Source organism: Labeo rohita, chromosome 5 (genome assembly GCF_022985175.1).
Source record: "Labeo rohita strain BAU-BD-2019 chromosome 5, IGBB_LRoh.1.0, whole genome shotgun sequence".
Lineage (NCBI taxonomy): Eukaryota > Metazoa > Chordata > Actinopteri > Cypriniformes > Cyprinidae > Labeo > Labeo rohita.
The window spans coordinates 27,828,062-27,847,916 of record NC_066873.1 but is presented as its reverse complement, the minus strand read 5'-3'; the positions used below and the strand labels follow the sequence as shown (position 1 = coordinate 27,847,916).

Sequence of the window (19,855 nt, the reverse complement as noted above, 5' to 3'; positions counted from 1 at the left end):
AAAGAGCCAGGGGTGAAAACTTTTGAACAGAATGAAGACGTGTACATTTTTCTTATTTTGTCTAGATATCCTTTTATTGTCATTTAGTACTGCCCATCAGAAGCTACAGGAGATAGCTACATGTTTCCCAGAAGACAAAATAAGTTAAATTTACCCTGATTTTCAAATTCAAAAAGTTTTCACCCTCCGGCTCTTTACGCATCATGTTTCCTTCTGGAGCTTCAGTGAGTGTTCTAACCTTCTGTAATAGTTGCATATGAGTCCCTCAGTTGTCCTCAGTGTGAAAAGATGGATCTCAAAATCATGCAGTCATTGTTGGAAAGGGTTCAAATACACAAAAATGCTGAAAACCCAAAGCATTTGTGGGACCTCAAAGAAAGGTTAAACAGCGGGTAGTTTAACTGTTCAGGACAAACAAGGGACTCATGAACAACTATAACTAAAAAAAACTCTTGTGAACTATATGTAAACATCTTTTTGTATGATCCCTCTTATTTTCGTAAAATAATGAACATTTTGCAGACTCTGCAAGGTGTATGTAAACTTTTGACCTCAACTGTATGTACTTTGAATGCACACAGAATTTGCATACTATGAGTGGAGTGTAAAGAGTGACTGTGATTTCTGTTTATTCCTAGTATATACTAGTCTTATCGACATGAATATTAGGAGTCAGAAATTGCACTGATCTTCCTTTTTTTTCTCTCAGATATTCAGATAAACATTAAGCGCTGCCTTAGTGATGGCTGTGACACACGTATTCATGGACTGAAGACAATGGGCTACCAGATCACCAAGAGTAAAGAGGTTTCGGTATCCGACGCCTCGGCTATATGGTATCTGTCGCTCCTCACATCTCTGGTCACCGCTTCCATGGAAACCAACCCTGTGCTTGCGCAGACCGTCCTACAGAGCACACAGTAAGTCAGGAGAAATGACTAATGATTATTGCTTCTCACGAAAACACGGCAGTAATGGTGCTATATTGTTGTGTTATAGTCACATGCTGCACAAATCCTTTTTTGATTCATGTAGTGTGTTCTAGATGGTAGGTGTATGTTTCTTTCTGTGTTTTGCATAGTGCATTTTGATTTTAAAATTGAATTTTAGTTTGTTGACACATGTAAACCACCGTTCGAAAGTTTGCAGTCCTTAAGATTTAAAAAAAAAAAAAAAAATTAATACTCTTATTCACCATCATCTTATTCTTGAGAATAAGAAAAGTGAGAGTATGTTTTTTATCATGTTACACAAGCTTCTGTTTTAAACTTGTTTTTTTTGTTTTGGTGAATCCCTTCAATTCAAAGCAGTTTATTTTACTGTGTTTTTTACATTTTTTTTGTTCTCTAGGAAAGCCTTACAGCACATGCCGCCCCTGTCCTTAACGCCATCTTCAATGGAGTTCCCCAAATTCCTCTCTGCAAACATTCTGGAAGAGGTGGACGGCTTTTTACTGCGCATAGCAGAGTAAGAATCAAGCTCGGCTCAACTCAGCACATTTAAATCTGTTATTAATAGGTCAAAACAATGCTGACGTGGAGGGCGATCGCGGCAAGCCCCTTTCGGTTTTAATTATACAATACGAGTCAGTCTGATAATAATGGAAAACTGTTTTCTATCAGTGAATAATTACAGCTGTTACATCTGAACGTAATTGGACACTCTGCCCGTCTCTGTGAGAGAAATTTTCGGAAGAGCTTTGCTTTTAACCCTCCTGTCTCTCTCTAGCTGCTGTGTGTCTCCTGACGCTGAGCTGACTCTGTTAGCGTTTGCTCTGGCTCGGGGCAGCGTGGCTAAAGTCCTCATCTCTCTGTCTGGTATCTGTGAGCATCTGGATTCAGAGTACAGAGCTTCCTCACTGCTGGCCTCTATGGCGTCGGTTCGGTTAAGACTACTCTACCGTAACGGTAATGCACTTTAGTTCCAAAGGATTTTCAACGTTTTTAATGCGATCCCTCAGATATGATGATCCTAATAACTGTTTATGAATGTACACTGCAAGAAAGGTCAAGCACAATTTTAACATATTTAGATTGTTGCTATTTTTGTATTAAAGGGTTAGTTTACTCAAAAATGAAAATTCGGTCATTAAGTACTCGCCTTCATGTTGTGCCAAACCCGTATAACCTTCGTTCATCTTCGGAACAAAAATTAAGATATTTTTGATGAAATCTGAGAGTTTTCTGACCCTGCATAGACAGCAATGCTTCATAAAATTCACATAGTCACAGGGACTATTTCAATGATGTCCTTACTACTTTTGACATGGTAGTTGCATTGCTGTATATGCAGGGTCAGAAAGCTTTCATATTTCATCAAAAATATCTTAATTTGTGAACGTAGGTCTTACGGGTTTGGGATGACATGAGGGTGAGTAATTAATGACAGAATTCTTTTTTTTTGGGTGATCTAACCCCTTTAATTATATGGTGTTATAACATAGTATATTATATATAATATAGTATATTACTGTATACTATTATGGCAAATTTTATTTCAGTTACACTACCAGTCAAAAGTATTTGAACAGTAAGATTTTTATTGTTTTTTTTGTTTGTATGTTTTTTAAAGAATTCTCTTCTGTTTACCAAGCCTGCATTTATTTCATCCAAAATACAGCAAAAGCATAAATTATAATCAATACTTTTATATAGCAAGGATGCTTTAAATTGATCAGAAGTGATGATAAAGATATTTATGATGTTACGAAATATTTTTTTAGATAAGATTTTTTTTTTTTTTAGATAAATGCTGTTATTGTGAGCTTTCTATTCATCAAAGAAACCTAAAAAATCTACTCAGCTGTTTTTTTTTACACAATAATAATAGTAAATCATTTTCTGAGCAGCAAATCAGAATAATAGATTTCTGAAGGATCATGTTACTGGAGTAATGATGATTGCATTTTAAAATGTATTCAAATAGAAAAATGTTATTTTAAATATTTTTTAAAAAATATTGTAAAAAATTGTACTGTTTTTGCTGTAGTTTGGATCAAATAAATGCAGGCTTAGTGAGCAAAAAGACTTCCTTAACAAACATCAAAAGTCTTACTGTTCAAAAACTTTTGACTTTTAGTGTAGATGCAAAAACAATTTTTGTTTAAGTTTTTCATCTAATATTTATATTTTATTTCAGCTTATTTCGAATAATGATTTTTTTTTTTTATGTTTTTAGTTAACAGTAATAACACTGATCTAGATGTGTTTTTTTACTCACTACTGTTTTGTAAAATATTTTGCTTTTTCATACATTTTCCATGGACTCTTTGCAGTCCAGTTAGGACAATCTGCCCTAGATCATCTTTGCGTTTGTTTTGTTTTGTTTGCTTTTTATGATTTTAGCGCAAATTGCTTTGCAAATTTTATAATTGTAGCTTCACATGTGAATATGGATGAGGAGAGATTAGTCCTTTTTAGGAGAAGTTTATATTTTCATTTGTTTAGAAATATAGGGATTAACTGCATTTATGTTACAGCATTGTAATAGTTGTAGTCTTTGTGTGTGTGTGTGTGTGTAGGTAAACCCATCCAGCTCCATCTCCAGGCATGTGATGTGAAAAGTAAAGAGGAGAAGTCTGGCCCAGAAAACATGCTGATGGAGCCCAACACTGGAGATGGTATGCAAATAATACATAACATTCCACCCGACCCAGTCCTGGTTTTATTTGGAGTAGAGATGGGTATTTTGGTTGAGTGCTTCTCAGATAAATCACTAGAAAATGGGGTGAATAGCAGTGTCTTTTAAAACAGATGTGTGCTTTTAAAGGAGTAGTTCACTGCCAGAACAAAAGTTTACAGATAATATACTCACCCCCTTGTCATCCAAGATGTTCATGTCTTTCTTTCTTCAGTCATAAAGAAATTGTTTTTTTCTGAGGAAAACATTTCAGGATTTCTCAGCATATAATGGATATAAATGGTGCTCATGAGTTTGAACTCCCAAAATGCAGTTTAAATGCAGCTTCAAAGGGCTGTTGTTGTAAAGGGCGTTTGCACGTTCACTTGTTCACATGTTCACATGTTCACGTCTTTTGCATGTTCACTTTGTAAACAGTGGGGCGGTAGTTCTACTGTGATTTAAGACTATTTTGAAGTTGGAGGAGAAAATGAGATGGAAGTTTTTCGATATACCCTGTCATAAACAGGAATACACATAGTTCAAGCAGAGCTAGAGCAAGATGAGCATTCGCAGTTTAAAAGTATATAAATTGTAATTTTAAGATATGACCCTCGGCTGGGATCGTTTAGAGCTCTTTGAAGCTGCATTGAAACTGCATTTTGGAAGTTCAAACTCGCAGGCACTATAGATATCCATTATATGGAGAGAAATCCTAAAATGTTATTTAGGACTAAAGAAAGAAAGAAATTAATATCTTGAATGACAAGGGGGGTACATTATCTGTAAAAAAAATTTCTGGAAGTGAACTACACCTTTAAAGAACTTTATCTGTAAAGAAAAGCAATATGGTTGAGCTGGTTTATTAGGTCATCTGTAATGCTTAGAAAGAAACTAAAGTAAAGTTGACACTATTTGCTTCATTTGTAACCGCAGGTTTTCTGACAGAAAATGGAAAGAGGAAAGCCAGTGTGATTCTCTCCACTGAAAACCAGAGTTGCTTCCAGGTCACACAGATCAAGATAAAAGTGAGAGACTTGAGCATTTGTGTTTGAAATGTTTTAAACATGAAATTAGAGTAAATTCTGTTAGTATGCTAGTCAATAAATGTTCAGTTGGAAACTGATTTAAAACCCTGCTGTCTTCCTACGCTCCAGGTGCGTAAAGGAGCGATCGGTGCTAAATGTGGCTTGGTGTTTGCCTACAATGACAGTGAAGCCTTTGATGCAGAAAAACACTTCAAAAGATTCAAAAAATACGACAGCTGGGACTACAAAGACTATAAAGAATTTGTCCAAGACAGGTATGTCACATTCTTAGTCTGTAACATGATTAGTTCGTAAGAGACAGCCAATATTGATCACGTGAACTTTAAATGGTGGTTGTTTAGGAGTATGTGTGAGAGAGCAGCTTGTTTGAGTGTTTGAATTACAGCGTGAGAATGCATTGTCTTGCCCAGTGCATGTGAGAGTGTATTTTGGTCTGTGCACATGTGCACAGCCAAGATGGCTGTAAATTCACTGAGAATGTTTCTGAGTCAATTGACCTCCCACTGTTATCTGCCTCTGTACCTGACACACTGTCACGTGCATTACATTCACAAACAAACACACACACTCCAGCACAAGGATGCCAGACACCAGTGAGGACGAGCCCATTGGCTGGTTTGAGGTGGAAGAAGACTGGAACGACGTGGAGATCAAGCTGCAACAATGCAGAGTGTCAAAAGTATGGCTTCTTTGTTTGTTTCTTTGTTTGCTCTTGACATTGCCAGAATAAAATTAGTCTAATCTTTTTTTAAAAGCAAAACTCAAGGTTATGGTAACGCTCAATGGACAGTGAACAATAACGTGCAGACTGTTTATCTTTTAGCTTTTTTGTCATGACAGTATAACACAGTAGCTTTCCCACAAAAAGTGCAAAGATACCAGAAAGGCGAGTGACGTAAATGAGCAAAAAAACCCTAAACCCACAGGAATTACAGTATGTTATTAACTCTGGGAGTTTGTCCACCTACTGAAGTCCTCCCACCTCAGACTGAAGTATTAGACATTATTAAAGTTCAAATAATAAACAGTTTTTACTCTATGACTTTCTTAAATGATTTAAAGGCACTTTGAAATAAAATTAAATCTTAATTTGAGCTTGCAATTGATCATTTTAAGTGCAAGTCTGTCATTTTGACATTTTAATTAAAAATTATGAATTGTTAACATACACTTAATTAACATCCACTTTTTCTGTCTCTCTGTGTAGTTTCTGATGGTGAAGTTCCTGTGTGCTAGACAGGACACAGCAGAGCGGGTGGGGGTTCAGCAGATGAGTTTCAGTGGTTATTTGTGTCCAGACTCAGAGCGGATGGAAGATGTGGAGGATCTGAATGCTCAGGCTGAGGGGAGCATTTCAGGCCTTGTTACGGGTCTTGCGCTCATGAAGAAAACCCTTTATTTCATCCAGCAGCTCACCAGAGATATGGTACACCCACCAAATGTCCTTTTGCAAGTGACCTGATTTGTTTAAACACAACTCTGAAAACACTTTTTTTCAGTGAACTTTGCATGCATTTCTAAAGAGAACTGTAAAAACCCTAAGCCTATGTTACAGGATGTGTCTCTGTCCAAGCAGAAGTCCCTGCTGGACTTCAGTGACCTCAACCTACTGCTATTCTGGAACTTTTACCGCAAACTCAGATCTATGTGAGTAAAACTAATGTTAATTTATGTTTATATTATATATATCCTTCAGGTCCAACAAATTCTTTGTTTTTTCAACATTTTTGTGTATTTGAACCCTTTCCAACAATGACTGTATGATTTTGAGATCCACCTTTTCACACTGAGGACAACTGAGGGAACTATTACAGAAGGTTCAAACACTCGATGCTACAGAAGGAAACACAATGCATTAAGAGCCGGGGGGGCGAAAGCTTTTTGAATTTGAAGATCAGGATAAATTTAACTTATGTTGTCTTCTGGGAAACATACTTCTGTAGCTTCTGAAGGCATTACTAAATGACAAAAATATATTTAGGCAAAAATGTACACATGTTCAAAAGTTTATGCCCCTGGCTCTTAATGCATAGTGATTTATTCCTTCTGGAGCATCAGTGAGCGTTTGAACCTTCTGTAATAGTTGCATATGAGTCGCTAAGTTGTCCTCAGTGTGGAAAAATGGATCTCAAAATCATACAGTCATTGTTGAAACGGGTTCAAATACACAAACCTGCTGAAAAGTTTCTGGGACCTGAAGGATTTTTCTGAAGAACAGCGGGCAGTTTAAAGGAGAAGTCCACTTCCAGAACAATTTACAAATAATCTACTCAACCCATTGTCGTCCAAGATGTTCATGTCCTTCTGTCTTCAGTCGTAAAGAAAGTATGGTTTTTGAGATTACTCTCTGCAAGACCTTTCGACGTGACCCTGTAGTGTGTAGTGTCATGGATGCGCATCCCAGAGCTAGTGCTACATGAGCTTTTGTGCTTTAAAAGTATACAAATTTTTCTTTAAAAATTGTTTAGAGCCCTTTGAAGCTGCATTTAAACTGCGTTTTGGAAGTTCAAAATCGGGGGCACAATTGAAGTCCACTATATGGAGAGAAATCCTGAAATGCTTTCCTCAAAAACCATAATTTCTTTACGACTGAAGACAGAAAGACGTGAACATCTTGGATGGCAAGGGGATGAGTACATTATTTGTAAATTGTTGTTCTGGAAGTGGACTTCTCCTTTAACTGTTCAGGGCAAACAAGGGATTCATAAACAACTCTGAATCACTGAACAACAAACAAAACAAAAAAATCACACAGCTGTGGATCATTCGGGTAACAACTATTAAGAATCATTATTAATAGTATAATCATTATCAATATTAATCTAAAGTATTAAGAATCAAGTGTATGTAAACTTTTGAACAGGGTCATTTTATAATTCAGCTAATGTGTTGTCTCTGGACCTATTGTAAACGTCTTTTTTGTGAAATATCTTGTTCAGGTCAGTACTAAATAAACAATAACATGCATTTTGTATGGGCCCTAGGCCCCTAATCAGATAAGTACATTTGTAATGCTGATCATGTGACTCTGTCTACAGATGGTCACATTTTTTTTTGCTTTCTGTGGATTATGATTTCTCTGAAGTCCACTTGACATAAAATGTTTTAATATGATGATTTAGTGCTTAAGAAACATTTACGAACGTATGCAATAATGAAGAAAGAAAGTGTTTAAAAATAACATTTTCCAATGTTTGCTGTGTATGTGCATTTACACTTTCAGTGAGGGAGAGGAGGCCGTAAAGACAAGAGTTCTCCTGCTTCAGCTGCTCCAGAACTGCTTCCCAATGCTGCCTAGCCTGACAGAATCCCAGTCATCAGACATCACAGCCTCAGCCACAGCTTCAGCTTCAGCTTCAGCTTCAGCTTCAGCTTCAGCATCAGCATCAGCATCACCCTCACCCAGCACAGACGTGGACCCTGCAGAAGCTGTCAGTGAGCTCTACAGTCACTTGTGTCAAGGTAAGACTCGCACACTGCTCTGTATGACTCAACAGCGTGGCAGTGTATATATATATATATATATATATATATATATATATACGCTGTAATATTACTACAATTTAAAATAACTTGTTTTGTTTTGATATATTTTAAAATATAATTTATTCCTGTGGCAAAGCTGAATTTTCCTTCAGAAATCATTCTAATATTCTGTTTTGGTGCTCAAAACATTTCTTTTTGTTAATGTTGAGAACAGTTGTACTTTTTTTTTTTTTTGTTTTTTGTTTTTTTTCTCCTGTTTGTTTGTATTTTTCCCAAGACTGATGAATAGAAAGTTCAGAAGAGCAGAATTTATTTGTAACAAGTCTTTTGTTACATTATACTTTTGTAAACACAAAACCATTCATTAGGGTCTTTATACACCATCTCTGCAAGCTGAATAAATAAGCTTTATTGATTTAATGGTTTGTTAGGATAGGACAATATTTGGCTGAGATACAACTATTTGAAAATCTGGAATCTCAGGGTGCAAAAATATCAAAATATTGAGAAAATCGCCTTTAAAGTTGTCCAAATGAAGTTCTAGCAATGCTTATTACTAATCAGAAATTAAGTTTGGCATATTCAATCATTTTGACCCATACAATGTATTACTGGCTATTTCTATAAATATACCCATGCTACTTATGACTGATTTTGTGGTTCAGGGTCACATTTTATACTGTAAATTGATCAATTTAATTGTTCTTCTCTAAATAAAAGATTAAAAATAAAAAACAACAACATACTAACCCCAAACTGAAGTGGTGTAATTTCTAGTTTGAAAACACACTGTGAACTCTATAAAACATTCATTTGAATTGGTTAAAAGCCATGTAATAATGCCATTTTGTTTTGCATGGTGGTTGAGAAAATAACCAACCGTTTTTGTGCTGTGCTGTGCAGTGGTGGATGGCCCTGAAGGAGAGACTGCAGTGGAGAAAGCTTTGAGAAAAGAAGCTGTAAAAGCTATCCTCAATGGAGCAGCCATTTTCTTCCCCGACAAGCAGAGCCGGAGGGACAAACTCTTCCACATGATGGTAGGACTGTGAGGGTGTACTTGTCTTAGCTGAATATTATTGTTGAATTTTTTTTGTGTGAGCAAGTTTTATGTTGATGCTGAGTTTTATGTCTCAGAAAAACATAACCGAGGAAAATCAGGCAGAGTCTGTGAAACTTACATTTGAGTCTCTCTGCAGTTACTTCAGGTATCAAACTCCTCCCTTCAAACTAGTACTCTTTTCTCTTCCTATCCTGTTTTGTGAAACTGTATAGCTTACTTTCTGCTCTCGCTAATCTCTGTTTGCAGCGATCAGGACCCGAAAGGTCTCCTCTTGCTGCCTACTAAAGGAGCCCCATCTGACTTTGACATCTCACCTGTCCTGACCGTCATGGACACGCTGCTCATTGTGGCCACTAGAGAGGTATGTCTGGCCCATGCCGACAGCCGCTGACCTCATCTAGTCACCCCTGCGCACATATATAAGCTCCTGCAAATAGCTGACACATGCTTTAGATGTTTACATTGTGCTTAATGCACAATGTATCTGTTAGCTGACACCTCATATTTTAATGCGTGGCATTACAACTCACTAATAGTTTTCCCTTGTCTAGGTTTATAAAGAGTCATGTGATGTTGATCCATGTAAAATGCCCCTCTCCCTTTCTTTAGTGTGAGGTGTTGATGTTGGATTCCAGAGGAGGGTCCATTTGGAGGGTCCTGCTGTCTCTGTTCTGGGCTTTACAGGGCAGCCTGCTGTCCTGGTGCTTCCTACAGCTCAAAGGAGGAACGACCACCTCTGCTGATCTGGCCAGGGAAATCCTGCTTAAATGTTAGTGTGCTTTTCTTGGCTTTCCAGTAGGGCTGGGTGACAAAAATATTGATTTCTCAGTTTTAATCGATTCTCATTTTTACAAAACAATATTGATTCTTAAATCCCAAGAATGGATTAGTCTAGCTTGTTTTCAGTTAATGAACGGAACGTTGTAGTGCGCCTCCCATCCAATAAATCGCAATAAGCTTTGTGCTTTTATTACTTTTGATATGAAACAAAGTCACATTTTATAACAATATTAAAAAAATAAATGTTTAATGTTCTAAAATGTTCATCAGCTGTTTAATGTAAAGTGACAGATCGCTGTAGCGCCTCAGTTCAAGAGAAACGACAGCGCGAACCGCACATAAACTGATCACCTCTACTTTAATACCAGTTTCAGCACAAAATAAACATTAATAAACATCCAAAGGTATGTTAAAAGAAAGAGTAGAGTTTACCAAAATCTGTATCCTGTCTCATGTAATCGCTCAATCAGTGTTTCATCCATGCAAAAATGTCAGTATAACAGCTTATAAACAATGTCACGTAATGTCACTTTTACCTCAGGAAAAAACATTTTCAGTGACCATAAACTCATTAGTCAGCTAGAAAAATTAACTTGATATATGCTAAATATATGCACTATGACATTAGAAATATAATATAATATGTAACTGTAAAACCTCATTGAGTGTAGTTTAAGTGTTTGTAAACAAATCAGTTTGTTTTAACCTTCAGTATTATATATCTAACCTTCATTTATTTATAACCTTCATATTTTACAGCATTAGTTGAGAGGTGTTTTTTTCCTTGAGAAAGTTAGGCATGTATTGTACCGGATATATATCAAGAATGATCTATATCAAATCGGAAATCAAATCGATTCGCAAGCTTGTGAATCAGAATCTAATTGAATCGTGAAATTTGTGTCAAAACTCAGCCCTGTTGTCCAGTCTGCTTTTTAGAGCCACTGAAAATATAGTAGGGTTGAAAAATCTGAGACCACTTGTGAAAATGCTGATACTGTGGTAAATGTGTATATATTAAATATTTACATTTTAATGCCTCTTTAATTATAGATTTTATTACGAGTATCTTAGTAACAAAGCTGAACTGAAGAATTGCCATCAGGCTCTCAAGTGACATGGCTGTGTAAAATCTAATAATTAGAATGTTTGAAAGAGCGTTTTAAATGTAGTTCAGTTTAATTGTTGATTTCTAAATTTTCAGTGGTCTCTGTTCTTTTGCAGTCTCTGTAAAGATGTAGTCCAGTTCCATGTGTTGTTTTTTTTTTTTATCTTTGTGTTTTTACATATATTTATTATAGATATTTAAGCTCTGTAAAACAGCAAATGGTTGTACAACACTCCAGTAACACTTTTTAGTCTATTACTAAAGACTGTGCTGTCAACTTTATTTAACTGTCAGACAGTGGTGTGTATTTCAGAGTAAACAGTAGTTACACATGATGGAACATGACACACGCATTTTATTAAATGAAATACTTAGAATCTTAAAATTCTAATTATTTGCTTAGTCTGATGTAGTGTGAATACATCTGTGTTGTTTCTCTTGGATATTAGATGTGGAACAGTTCCTGTCAGGTACCAGAGACATACTGAGTCCTCTTATTAAGCACTTCTCTGGAGCTGACATCATGGAGAAACTCAGTGGATCCATTCTTGCCATGGCAACAAGACAGCTGGTAGTGGACCACTTTATCCCACTATATCTATTCATTTAGGCTTCTGTTTGTATTTTTGCATATATTAAATGTGGATTGTGTGCTGTTGTAGACCATCTTCCTGCTGGAGCTGTGCACTCTGGATATTCCTCACTGTGTGCTGCTCAAGAGATTCTACCCTCTGGCAGACCTACTCAAGAAGCTGTCTAGTGACACAGAGGACATCTTCTCCAAGGTCAGTTCACTCTGTGTCTTAAAGCAATTTGACACATTCACGTTCAATTAAAATAACTGAAAATGCTTGTGTGTTTGTAGGTTGATATGGAGGGCCGTCAGCAGACTCAGCAGCCTGTTGTATTAAGGACGTGGCATATGGAGTCACCTCACAACTATGAGAACAGCAGACACGAGACCACCGTCTTTGTCTGTCCTGGTGCCACGTCCTTCGAGGTGGAGTTTGATGATCGTTGTGAAACAGAGAAAAGGTGAAGGGCTAATTCTACAAGTCTGCTGCCACCTTCTGGTGAAATCAGGAGTCAAACTCACACTTTTCCTGTTAAGGTGGCTTGAGTTTGAATATGCATTATATTTACACTAATTGAGTGTTGTTGTTGTTTTTTGTAGGTATGACTATCTGGAATTTACTGATGCTAGGGGTGGAAAAGTGCGATATGATATGAAGGTCGGCACCGAGAAATGGCCAAAGGTACAAAAATGGTTTTATTGGAGTATTTTAACTGTAGTTGTCAACCGAACGTGTTAATTATGTGATTAATTATATTAAAAATATATTTTTTAAATGAAAGCCGTTAATTATATCCCTTGCTAAAAATAAATTTTATGTATAATTAATCATGCTTTTTTTTTCTTTAGAAAGTGACGTTTAAAGCAGGTCCCCAGCTGCAGTTTCTGTTCCACTCAGACAGCAGTAATAATGAATGGGGTTACAAGTTCACAGTGACAGCATATGGCCTTCCAGATGTCACCGTGTCCTGGACCTCAGACCTGCAGCTCCTCGTGTCCAGGCTAATGGGCCGTCTGGCTTCCCGCACCATGGCTTTGAAATCACCTTATGGTGTGATAATCGATTATTTCTCTGTTAAATAATTTTAAAAAGGCTAATTCTATCCCTTGTATTTAAACTATTAAAAGGTTGTAAACAAAGTAAATGTATAAACCAACGTTGCATTTAAAAAGAGTTTAAAATCTAAACTGTGAAGATACACTGACTTACATGGTTTTGTGTTATGTCTGCCTTCCTCTTGAAGAGATCCGTGGTGTAAAAGAGTTACCTGCGGGTTTGATGAACCACGTCCTGTCCTGTCCTCTATGGAAGCCTATGTTTAGACATGGTTTGAGTGGACTTCCTGGAGATAAAAAGTTAGGCCTGGCCAGCCCGGACACCGACAAGGTGAGAGTACTTGGATTATGACTTTGTGTGTGTTTCAGTCCAAAAACAGTGTAATCATGTTTGTGCATCGTGGGCAATTTTTGTTTTGCAGGAAGTGCCAGCTCCTTTGGGAGATGAATTGGTGGAATTCCTGAAAGAGTTTGCCAGCTGGGATCCTTTGCAGGATTCTTCTGATGGCAGGACGGAGCTCATGAGGGCCCTTTTGATGACCTGCAAGAAGCAGCTAATCAGGAACGAGATTGCTGCAGGCTCAAAAGTGGACCAGGCTGTGAACGCCACCTGGGCGGCCATGGTGTATCACACTCCAGCACTTCACAACAGTCTTAGGAGCTTTGGTAATTAAAGACATTTTAAGACTGCCATACAGGTTCAAGAGAGCACGCTGATTTATTATCAATGTTGGAAACCGTTGTGCTGCTTAATATTTTTTTGGAACCTGTGATACTTTTTTCAGGATTCTTTGATGAATAAAAAGTTAAAAAGAACAGCATTTATTCAAAATAGAAATCTTTTCTAACAATATAAGTTATTATTATAACTTTTTATCAATTTAACACATCCTTGCTGAAAAAAAGTATTCATTTCTTTCAAAGAAAGAAAAAAAAAACATTTACTAACCCCAAACTTTGAATGGTAATTAAATAAATGCTGTTCTTTTTAATGTTTTATTCATCAAAGAATACTGAAAAAAGTTTCACGGGTTCCAAAAAAACACTGATAATAAATCTGCATATTAAAATGATTTCTGTTGGATCATGTGATTTGAACTAATGATGCTGAAAATTCAGCTTTGCATCAGAGGAATAAATTCTATTTTAAAGTATATTAAAATAGAAAACTATTTTTTTAAATTGCAATAATATTTCACAACATTACAGTTTTTTCTGTATTTTAGTCAAATAAATGCAACCTTGGTGAGCATGAAAAAATCTAAATCTTACTGATCCCAAATGACGGTATACTTTCGTTTGGGATCAGTAAGATTTAGATTTTTTTCATGCTCACCAATATATATTTGTAAAAAAAAGAGCATTTGGTCAATGCCACAAATTTGATTAATGGCTTGAAAACAGGGTCGAATTTTATATTTTTTTTGTTCATTTTGTTTCATAATGGTTAATGTCAAACTCCAAGGCAATGTTAAACCATCAAAACCTTGATCCCTTGGTACAAACAGTATTTGATCTGTTTCTGTAAGGTGTTTGTATGAAAAGGACAATTTGGGAGTCATACCATTTGGGAGTCATGTCAATCCCAGTCCTAATGTCCTTTTGATCAAGCTTACTTTTGTATCTCCTCCGCATTAGTTGCTAAAAACGGTCAGAGCAGTCTTAGTGAGGACCTTCTCCAGGTCTACGCCCTTGCCGATGGCATCAGAACATGGATGGTTAGTATGGCTTATGATTTTTGGCTTTAAAATAATATTTCTTTTTATCTACTTCTAACCTTTGATCTGTTTCGGTAGTTGGAGATGAAACAGCGCTACCTTATGGGTAAAATGAATGGAATAGATGAAAAAAAAGATGGACAAAGTGAGGTTACAATGGAGTCACTTGGTAAATATTGATGATAATGCACCTTTGATGCAGTTTTTTTTAAAACAATGCTGCTGTGTTCTCACTGTCTCTTTTTCTCACTCTCTTAACAGCTGAAATTTGCATCAGTAGAAGTTTGTTCATCTTCCAATTTAGGCCGAGTGGAGGAACGTCTGCGCTTCCGGAACAAGAGCCTTCCAGACCAGAAGATGGTGCTTGTGCTGCTCCTCTTCTTCAGTCTGTTTCCACCTCAGAGGGAGACTTCCAGCCTAGCCCCTCTGCTCCCTCCATCTCTCAGACTCCTGAGGGAGCAGAAGCAGCGACGCCCCCAGGGGCATCAGTGGATGCTGGACCCTCCAGCAGCATCAGTTCTCAGGGTGCCACAGGCTCCTCAGAAAGTCTTCAGTCCCAAACAGGAGAGCCCCTTTCCCCGTTAGTCTTCCCACGTAAAGCACCTTTCAGTCGGGGGCGCTTGAGGCTGCTTTCCTTACGATCTATGGAGGAGCCTCGCATGGCACCGCCTGTTAAAGAGCGCTTCCCGATTCTCAAACACATCCTCAGCTTTATGAAGGACATGGTTATTAATGAGAGCAGGTATTTGTTGTTCCATTCATTTTTTTCTACTGTTTCCTTCTGCTTATTTCTAGGTTTAGTTGTCCATTTCCAGATTTTCAGTGTGTACTTTTGCATATATATTGTAACATGTCTCTTACCAGCAGTAATGAAGTGTGTTTGTGTGTGTCTTCAGTGTTCTTCATACTCTGGCTCTGAAGAAGGCCCAGGCTCTGAGTGTGTGTGAGGTGCTGGAGCTCGTGCAGCAATGTATACTCACCCTGGGGAAACCGCACCTCTTCCAGGCACCCTGTATTTTGTTTCTCCAGGAACTCTTGGCATGTCAGAAAGATTTCACCAAGTATGTTATCTAAAAATGTCGATTTCCACTGCTGATGGTACTAATATCAGACTACGGTCCTAATATCATTATTTTAACTCGATCTGTTTTTTTCAGTTACTTTTCTCAGTTGGCGGGCAGCGGGCAGGAGATGAGAGAGCTGGTCAGGCACTCGTATCATCAGCTGGTTCTCATGCTAGTAACGGCCGTGCAGGGCTTCAGTGCACTGAACGAGAAGTGGGTTCTCTCAACGCTGTTTTTAAATACTAAATTGTGTGCTTTAAAAGTTACTAATAATAAATATGCTATACAAGGGACTGCAGATGCATTCTTGATGAAGACAAGTGCTTTAGTCCTCATTTACAACAGTTTTTTTTCTTTATGTCCTTCTTGTCTTATGTCTGTTATATCTTCTTTATGTTTGTAGGGTCCTGCTGCCTGCCCTGTCATGTGTGCAGACGTGTCTGCTGCATTTGCTGGATATGAGCTGGGAAGCAGAAGATTTGTCACTGTTTCTGGACATCAAACTGCCTGATCTGTTGCTCACCATGTCCCAAGAAAACATCAGTGTGCATGATATTGCCATTAGGTATGAGACAGGGATCAGAACACAAACAGTTGAAGTCAAAAGCTTCCATACACATTGCAGAATCTGCAAATGTTAATTATTTTACCAAAATAAGAGGGATCATACAAAATGCAAGTTATTTTTTTATTTAGTACTGACCTGAATAAGATATTTCACATAAAAGACACTTGCATATAGTCCACGAGAAAAAATAGTATTTGAATTTATAAAAATGACCCTTTTCAAAAGTTTGCATGCACTTGATTCTTAATACTGCGTTGTTACCTGAACGATCCACAGCTGTGTTTTTTTTAAGTGATAGTTGTTCATGTATACATTGTTTGTCCTGAACAGATAATAACAAATAATCTGTCCGCTGTTCTTCAAAAAAATCCTTCAGGTCCCACAAATTCTTTGGTTTTTAAGCATTTTTGTGTATTTGAGCCCTTTGTAACAATGGCTGTATGATTTTGAGATCATGTTTTCACACTGAGGACAACTGAGAGACTCTAATATGCAACTATTACAGAAGGTTCAAACGTCTCACTGATACTTCAGAAGGAAACGCATGCATTAAGAGCCAGGGGTGAAAACTTTTGAACAGAATGAAGCAGAATTTGCCTAAAAATCATATTTTTTTCATTTAGTACTGCTCTTCAGAAGCTACAGAAGATACTTACATGTGTTCCAGAAGACTGAATAATTTAAATTTACCCTGATCTTCAAATTCAAAAATTTTTCACCCTCCAATTATTTTCTCTTCTGGACTATATGTAAACAACTTTTATGTGAAATATCTTATTCAGGTCAGTACTAAATGAAAAATGACATGAATTTTGTATGATCCCTCTTATTTTGGTAAAATAATTAACATTTTGCAGATTCTGCAAGGTGTATGTAAACTTTTGACTTCAAATATACTTCAGGACTTCAGGACTTCAGCCTTTATGTGGCTGTAAAAAAAAAAAAATCAACCCTCTGGTTGAGAAACATTGCTTCTCATTTATTAAAATGAGATGTTATTACAAAAAAGACACATGAAGTGTGCCTCTTGAGATTAGGGGAGTGAGTTTTACCCACACAGCTCCTACCAGCTGGCCTCTGTTACACATGGGCGTTATTAAAACAGTGTATTTGTATAACCACATTGTTTTTTTGAGATGCTCATGTTGACTTTGACAGACAGTGTGCCAAGACAAATGTAAGGAAAGATTTGCTGTAATCTAAATTTTATTTCACTTTGTATCATAAATGTGAAATATCACAAAGACTTCAGTATAAAAGAAGGGTTAAAATGAGGAGAAAGAATGTTTCAGTAACAATGTATGAGTGGATGTCTAAATTAATCATCAGTTGACTTCTAACATTAAATTGTTGAAGACACATTGAGGGCACATTTGGTGAGCTTCATTGTGATTCTTGTGTTATTGACACTGTTAATCTACACTTAATTTTGATCTTGCAAACTAGGCTTAAATGTATCCAGTGTTTTATTTAGCTTCTCTTCTGTCCTGTGTAGTCAGTGGACGGAGGAAGATGAGATCGCTGACTACGAGAGGAACTGTGAATGGATGGATGAGTGCTTGGATGGCATGTTTGAGAAATGGTTTGACAAGATCAGTCAGGCCTCAGTAGAGGACAAGAGAAAGGTAAAGGTATATCAAATCAAATAAATGTTTTGCTGTAGAATTAAAACCATAGCTCACAAAAATGATTTTTTAATTTATTTTTTTAATAATGGAGATGGTTAAATAAGAGGGCAGCTGAATTAACACAAAAACTAACCTTTGGGTGGAGATATAGCATTATTATTTATGCAGTGTTAATGTTTATTAAATGTATTCCTGCAAACCTTATGTTTAGTCTCTGCAAACACAAGCAAATGTCAGCACCCATCAGTGCCTGATCATAAGACAGTCACTTTATTCAGGCAAAACAAATATTTGGATTGAGTTTAGTTTTAGTATATGACATGCAGTTTTCTGCTAAGTCTTTTTTTTAGTCAGGCTAGTTTAACCTTAAACAAAAGCACAGATAGATTTTACATATTTAGACAGAAGTTACTACAAACTGCCCTGAAAATAATGTTATTTGCAAAGAACCCCATATGAAACTAAACATATTGTGCATTTTTCACTGACTTTTGACCTTTGCAGATGCACATGTTCATTGCACGCTACTGCGACCTGCTGAATGTGGAGATTTCCTGTGATGGCTGTGAGCGGATCGCACCGTGGCATCGCTACCGCTGCCTGCAGTGCACAGACATGGACCTCTGCAAGACCTGCTTCCTCAGTCAGTCACACCATCATAGTCAGCAATGGCTTACACTATAATGAAGGAAAAACTAATGTTAATGATACATTAATACTATTTATTTATTGCATTCATATGAAGTTAGACACTACACAAATAATGTTTTGCAGCAGTATATTTCTCGCACTTGATCAGTTGGAGTGTGTGTAATGAACAGCTTTGTTGTTGTGGTTCAGGTGGTGCTAAACCAGAAGGCCATGAGGATGACCATGAGATGGTAAACATGGAGTATGCCTGTGACCACTGCCAGGGCCTTATCGTGGGCAGTAGGATTAACTGTAATGTCTGTGAGGACTTCGATCTCTGCTTTGGTTGTTACAATGCCAAAAAATACCCAGACAGGTAATAAACGTGAGAAGACCATTAAACAATGAAAATAAAAATAAAAAAAAATTGAAAAACAGTATTCCAAACCTAAAACTATCCACATCAAATCAAATACAATTACAGAGTAAAATGATACTGGAAATATGAAAAATTACAAAATAAAATTATATTGGAAATTACATGGAAAAATAATAATAAAAAAAATATATATTTTTTTTACTCTCTCTCCAGCCATCTGCCCACCCACCGTATCACAGTGTACCCTATGGTCACCATCCGCATCAGTGACCGCCACAGACTCATTCAGCCCTACATACATAACTACTCCTGGCTCCTTTTTGCCGCGCTCGCCCTGTTCACATCCGAACTGGTCAGCGAGAAAGCACAGGATGGAGAGCCTCTGGATGATGTCACCCTCGGTTATGCCAGGGCTCTGCAGACTCACTGCTCTGACATCATCAATGAGTGCCTGCTGAAGGGACAGACAGGAAAAGGTAATCAGTATATCTGAATGTTCATGATCTATTAAGAATTAAGTTGTGTGTTAGAAATGGAAAAGTCTTGTATAGTCAAGTTTGCTGTTGGTTTCCTGTAGGTTTGCGAGCCTCTGCTCTGCTGTCCCTGCTTTCTTCAAATGAATCGGCCACAGAGAGTGAGCTGTGTCCTGCGACGGCTGGCTCTTGTCAGGACATCAGCAGCACAGACACCTCCTCGCTTCCCAGCAGCACTACAGCTATTTGCACTCCACCGCTACCTAGAGACAAAGTCAGTCACTGGACATACTACATTGCTTAAGCTATAAGCGTTATACTTAACAACAGTGTGATAAACATACTGTTTAACTTTTTCAAACAAGTCCTCATAATCTTGTTTTTATTTCTCTTCTCAAGAAACCACAAGAGCAGGAGCCGAATACAGAAGGGGATGAGAAGAGAAGAAGGAAGCTTGTCTCTCAGGATACATCAGACTCGTCCAGTGCAAGTCAGACACCTTCTGTGTCTAGTGAAGACACACTGTCCCCTGGAGTCAGAGGTGAGCCTCTGGGAGTTTTGTTGTCTCTTAGTAACCTTCAGTAGTTAAGGAGGTCTATAATATGTGACCTTGGACCACAAAACCAGTCATAAGTAGCATGGGTATATTTGTGACAATAGCCAA

The 19,855-nt window shown here is 37.3% G+C and overlaps 1 protein-coding gene across 2 annotated transcripts in view; it reads left to right on the top strand.

Annotated features, from left to right (window-relative positions):
- zzef1 (zinc finger, ZZ-type with EF hand domain 1) overlaps nt 1–19,855 on the top strand; it is a 47,180-nt gene that overhangs the window by 4,285 nt on the left and 23,040 nt on the right. The window contains exons 6-38 of one of the 2 annotated variants that reach the window (XM_051109432.1): nt 710–920; nt 1,351–1,467; nt 1,729–1,907; nt 3,521–3,619; nt 4,555–4,646; nt 4,776–4,921; nt 5,241–5,346; nt 5,875–6,093; nt 6,244–6,314; nt 7,891–8,129; nt 9,057–9,190; nt 9,288–9,358; nt 9,460–9,574; nt 9,823–9,982; nt 11,551–11,672; nt 11,764–11,886; nt 11,967–12,136; nt 12,276–12,357; nt 12,525–12,726; nt 12,920–13,062; nt 13,154–13,397; nt 14,370–14,449; nt 14,528–14,618; nt 14,711–15,191; nt 15,346–15,510; nt 15,607–15,726; nt 15,917–16,078; nt 17,577–17,706; nt 18,214–18,352; nt 18,550–18,715; nt 18,932–19,194; nt 19,296–19,465; nt 19,591–19,732. In XM_051109432.1, the coding sequence (XP_050965389.1) occupies nt 710–920; nt 1,351–1,467; nt 1,729–1,907; nt 3,521–3,619; nt 4,555–4,646; nt 4,776–4,921; nt 5,241–5,346; nt 5,875–6,093; nt 6,244–6,314; nt 7,891–8,129; nt 9,057–9,190; nt 9,288–9,358; nt 9,460–9,574; nt 9,823–9,982; nt 11,551–11,672; nt 11,764–11,886; nt 11,967–12,136; nt 12,276–12,357; nt 12,525–12,726; nt 12,920–13,062; nt 13,154–13,397; nt 14,370–14,449; nt 14,528–14,618; nt 14,711–15,191; nt 15,346–15,510; nt 15,607–15,726; nt 15,917–16,078; nt 17,577–17,706; nt 18,214–18,352; nt 18,550–18,715; nt 18,932–19,194; nt 19,296–19,465; nt 19,591–19,732 (5,154 nt within the window). Of the gene's footprint in view, nt 1–709; nt 921–1,350; nt 1,468–1,728; nt 1,908–3,520; nt 3,620–4,554; nt 4,647–4,775; nt 4,922–5,240; nt 5,347–5,874; nt 6,094–6,222; nt 6,315–7,890; nt 8,130–9,056; nt 9,191–9,287; nt 9,359–9,459; nt 9,575–9,822; nt 9,983–11,550; nt 11,673–11,763; nt 11,887–11,966; nt 12,137–12,275; nt 12,358–12,524; nt 12,727–12,919; nt 13,063–13,153; nt 13,398–14,369; nt 14,450–14,527; nt 14,619–14,710; nt 15,192–15,345; nt 15,511–15,606; nt 15,727–15,916; nt 16,079–17,576; nt 17,707–18,213; nt 18,353–18,549; nt 18,716–18,931; nt 19,195–19,295; nt 19,466–19,590; nt 19,733–19,855 lie in introns of both variants that reach the window. The other variant, XM_051109431.1, reaches the window with a different exon arrangement.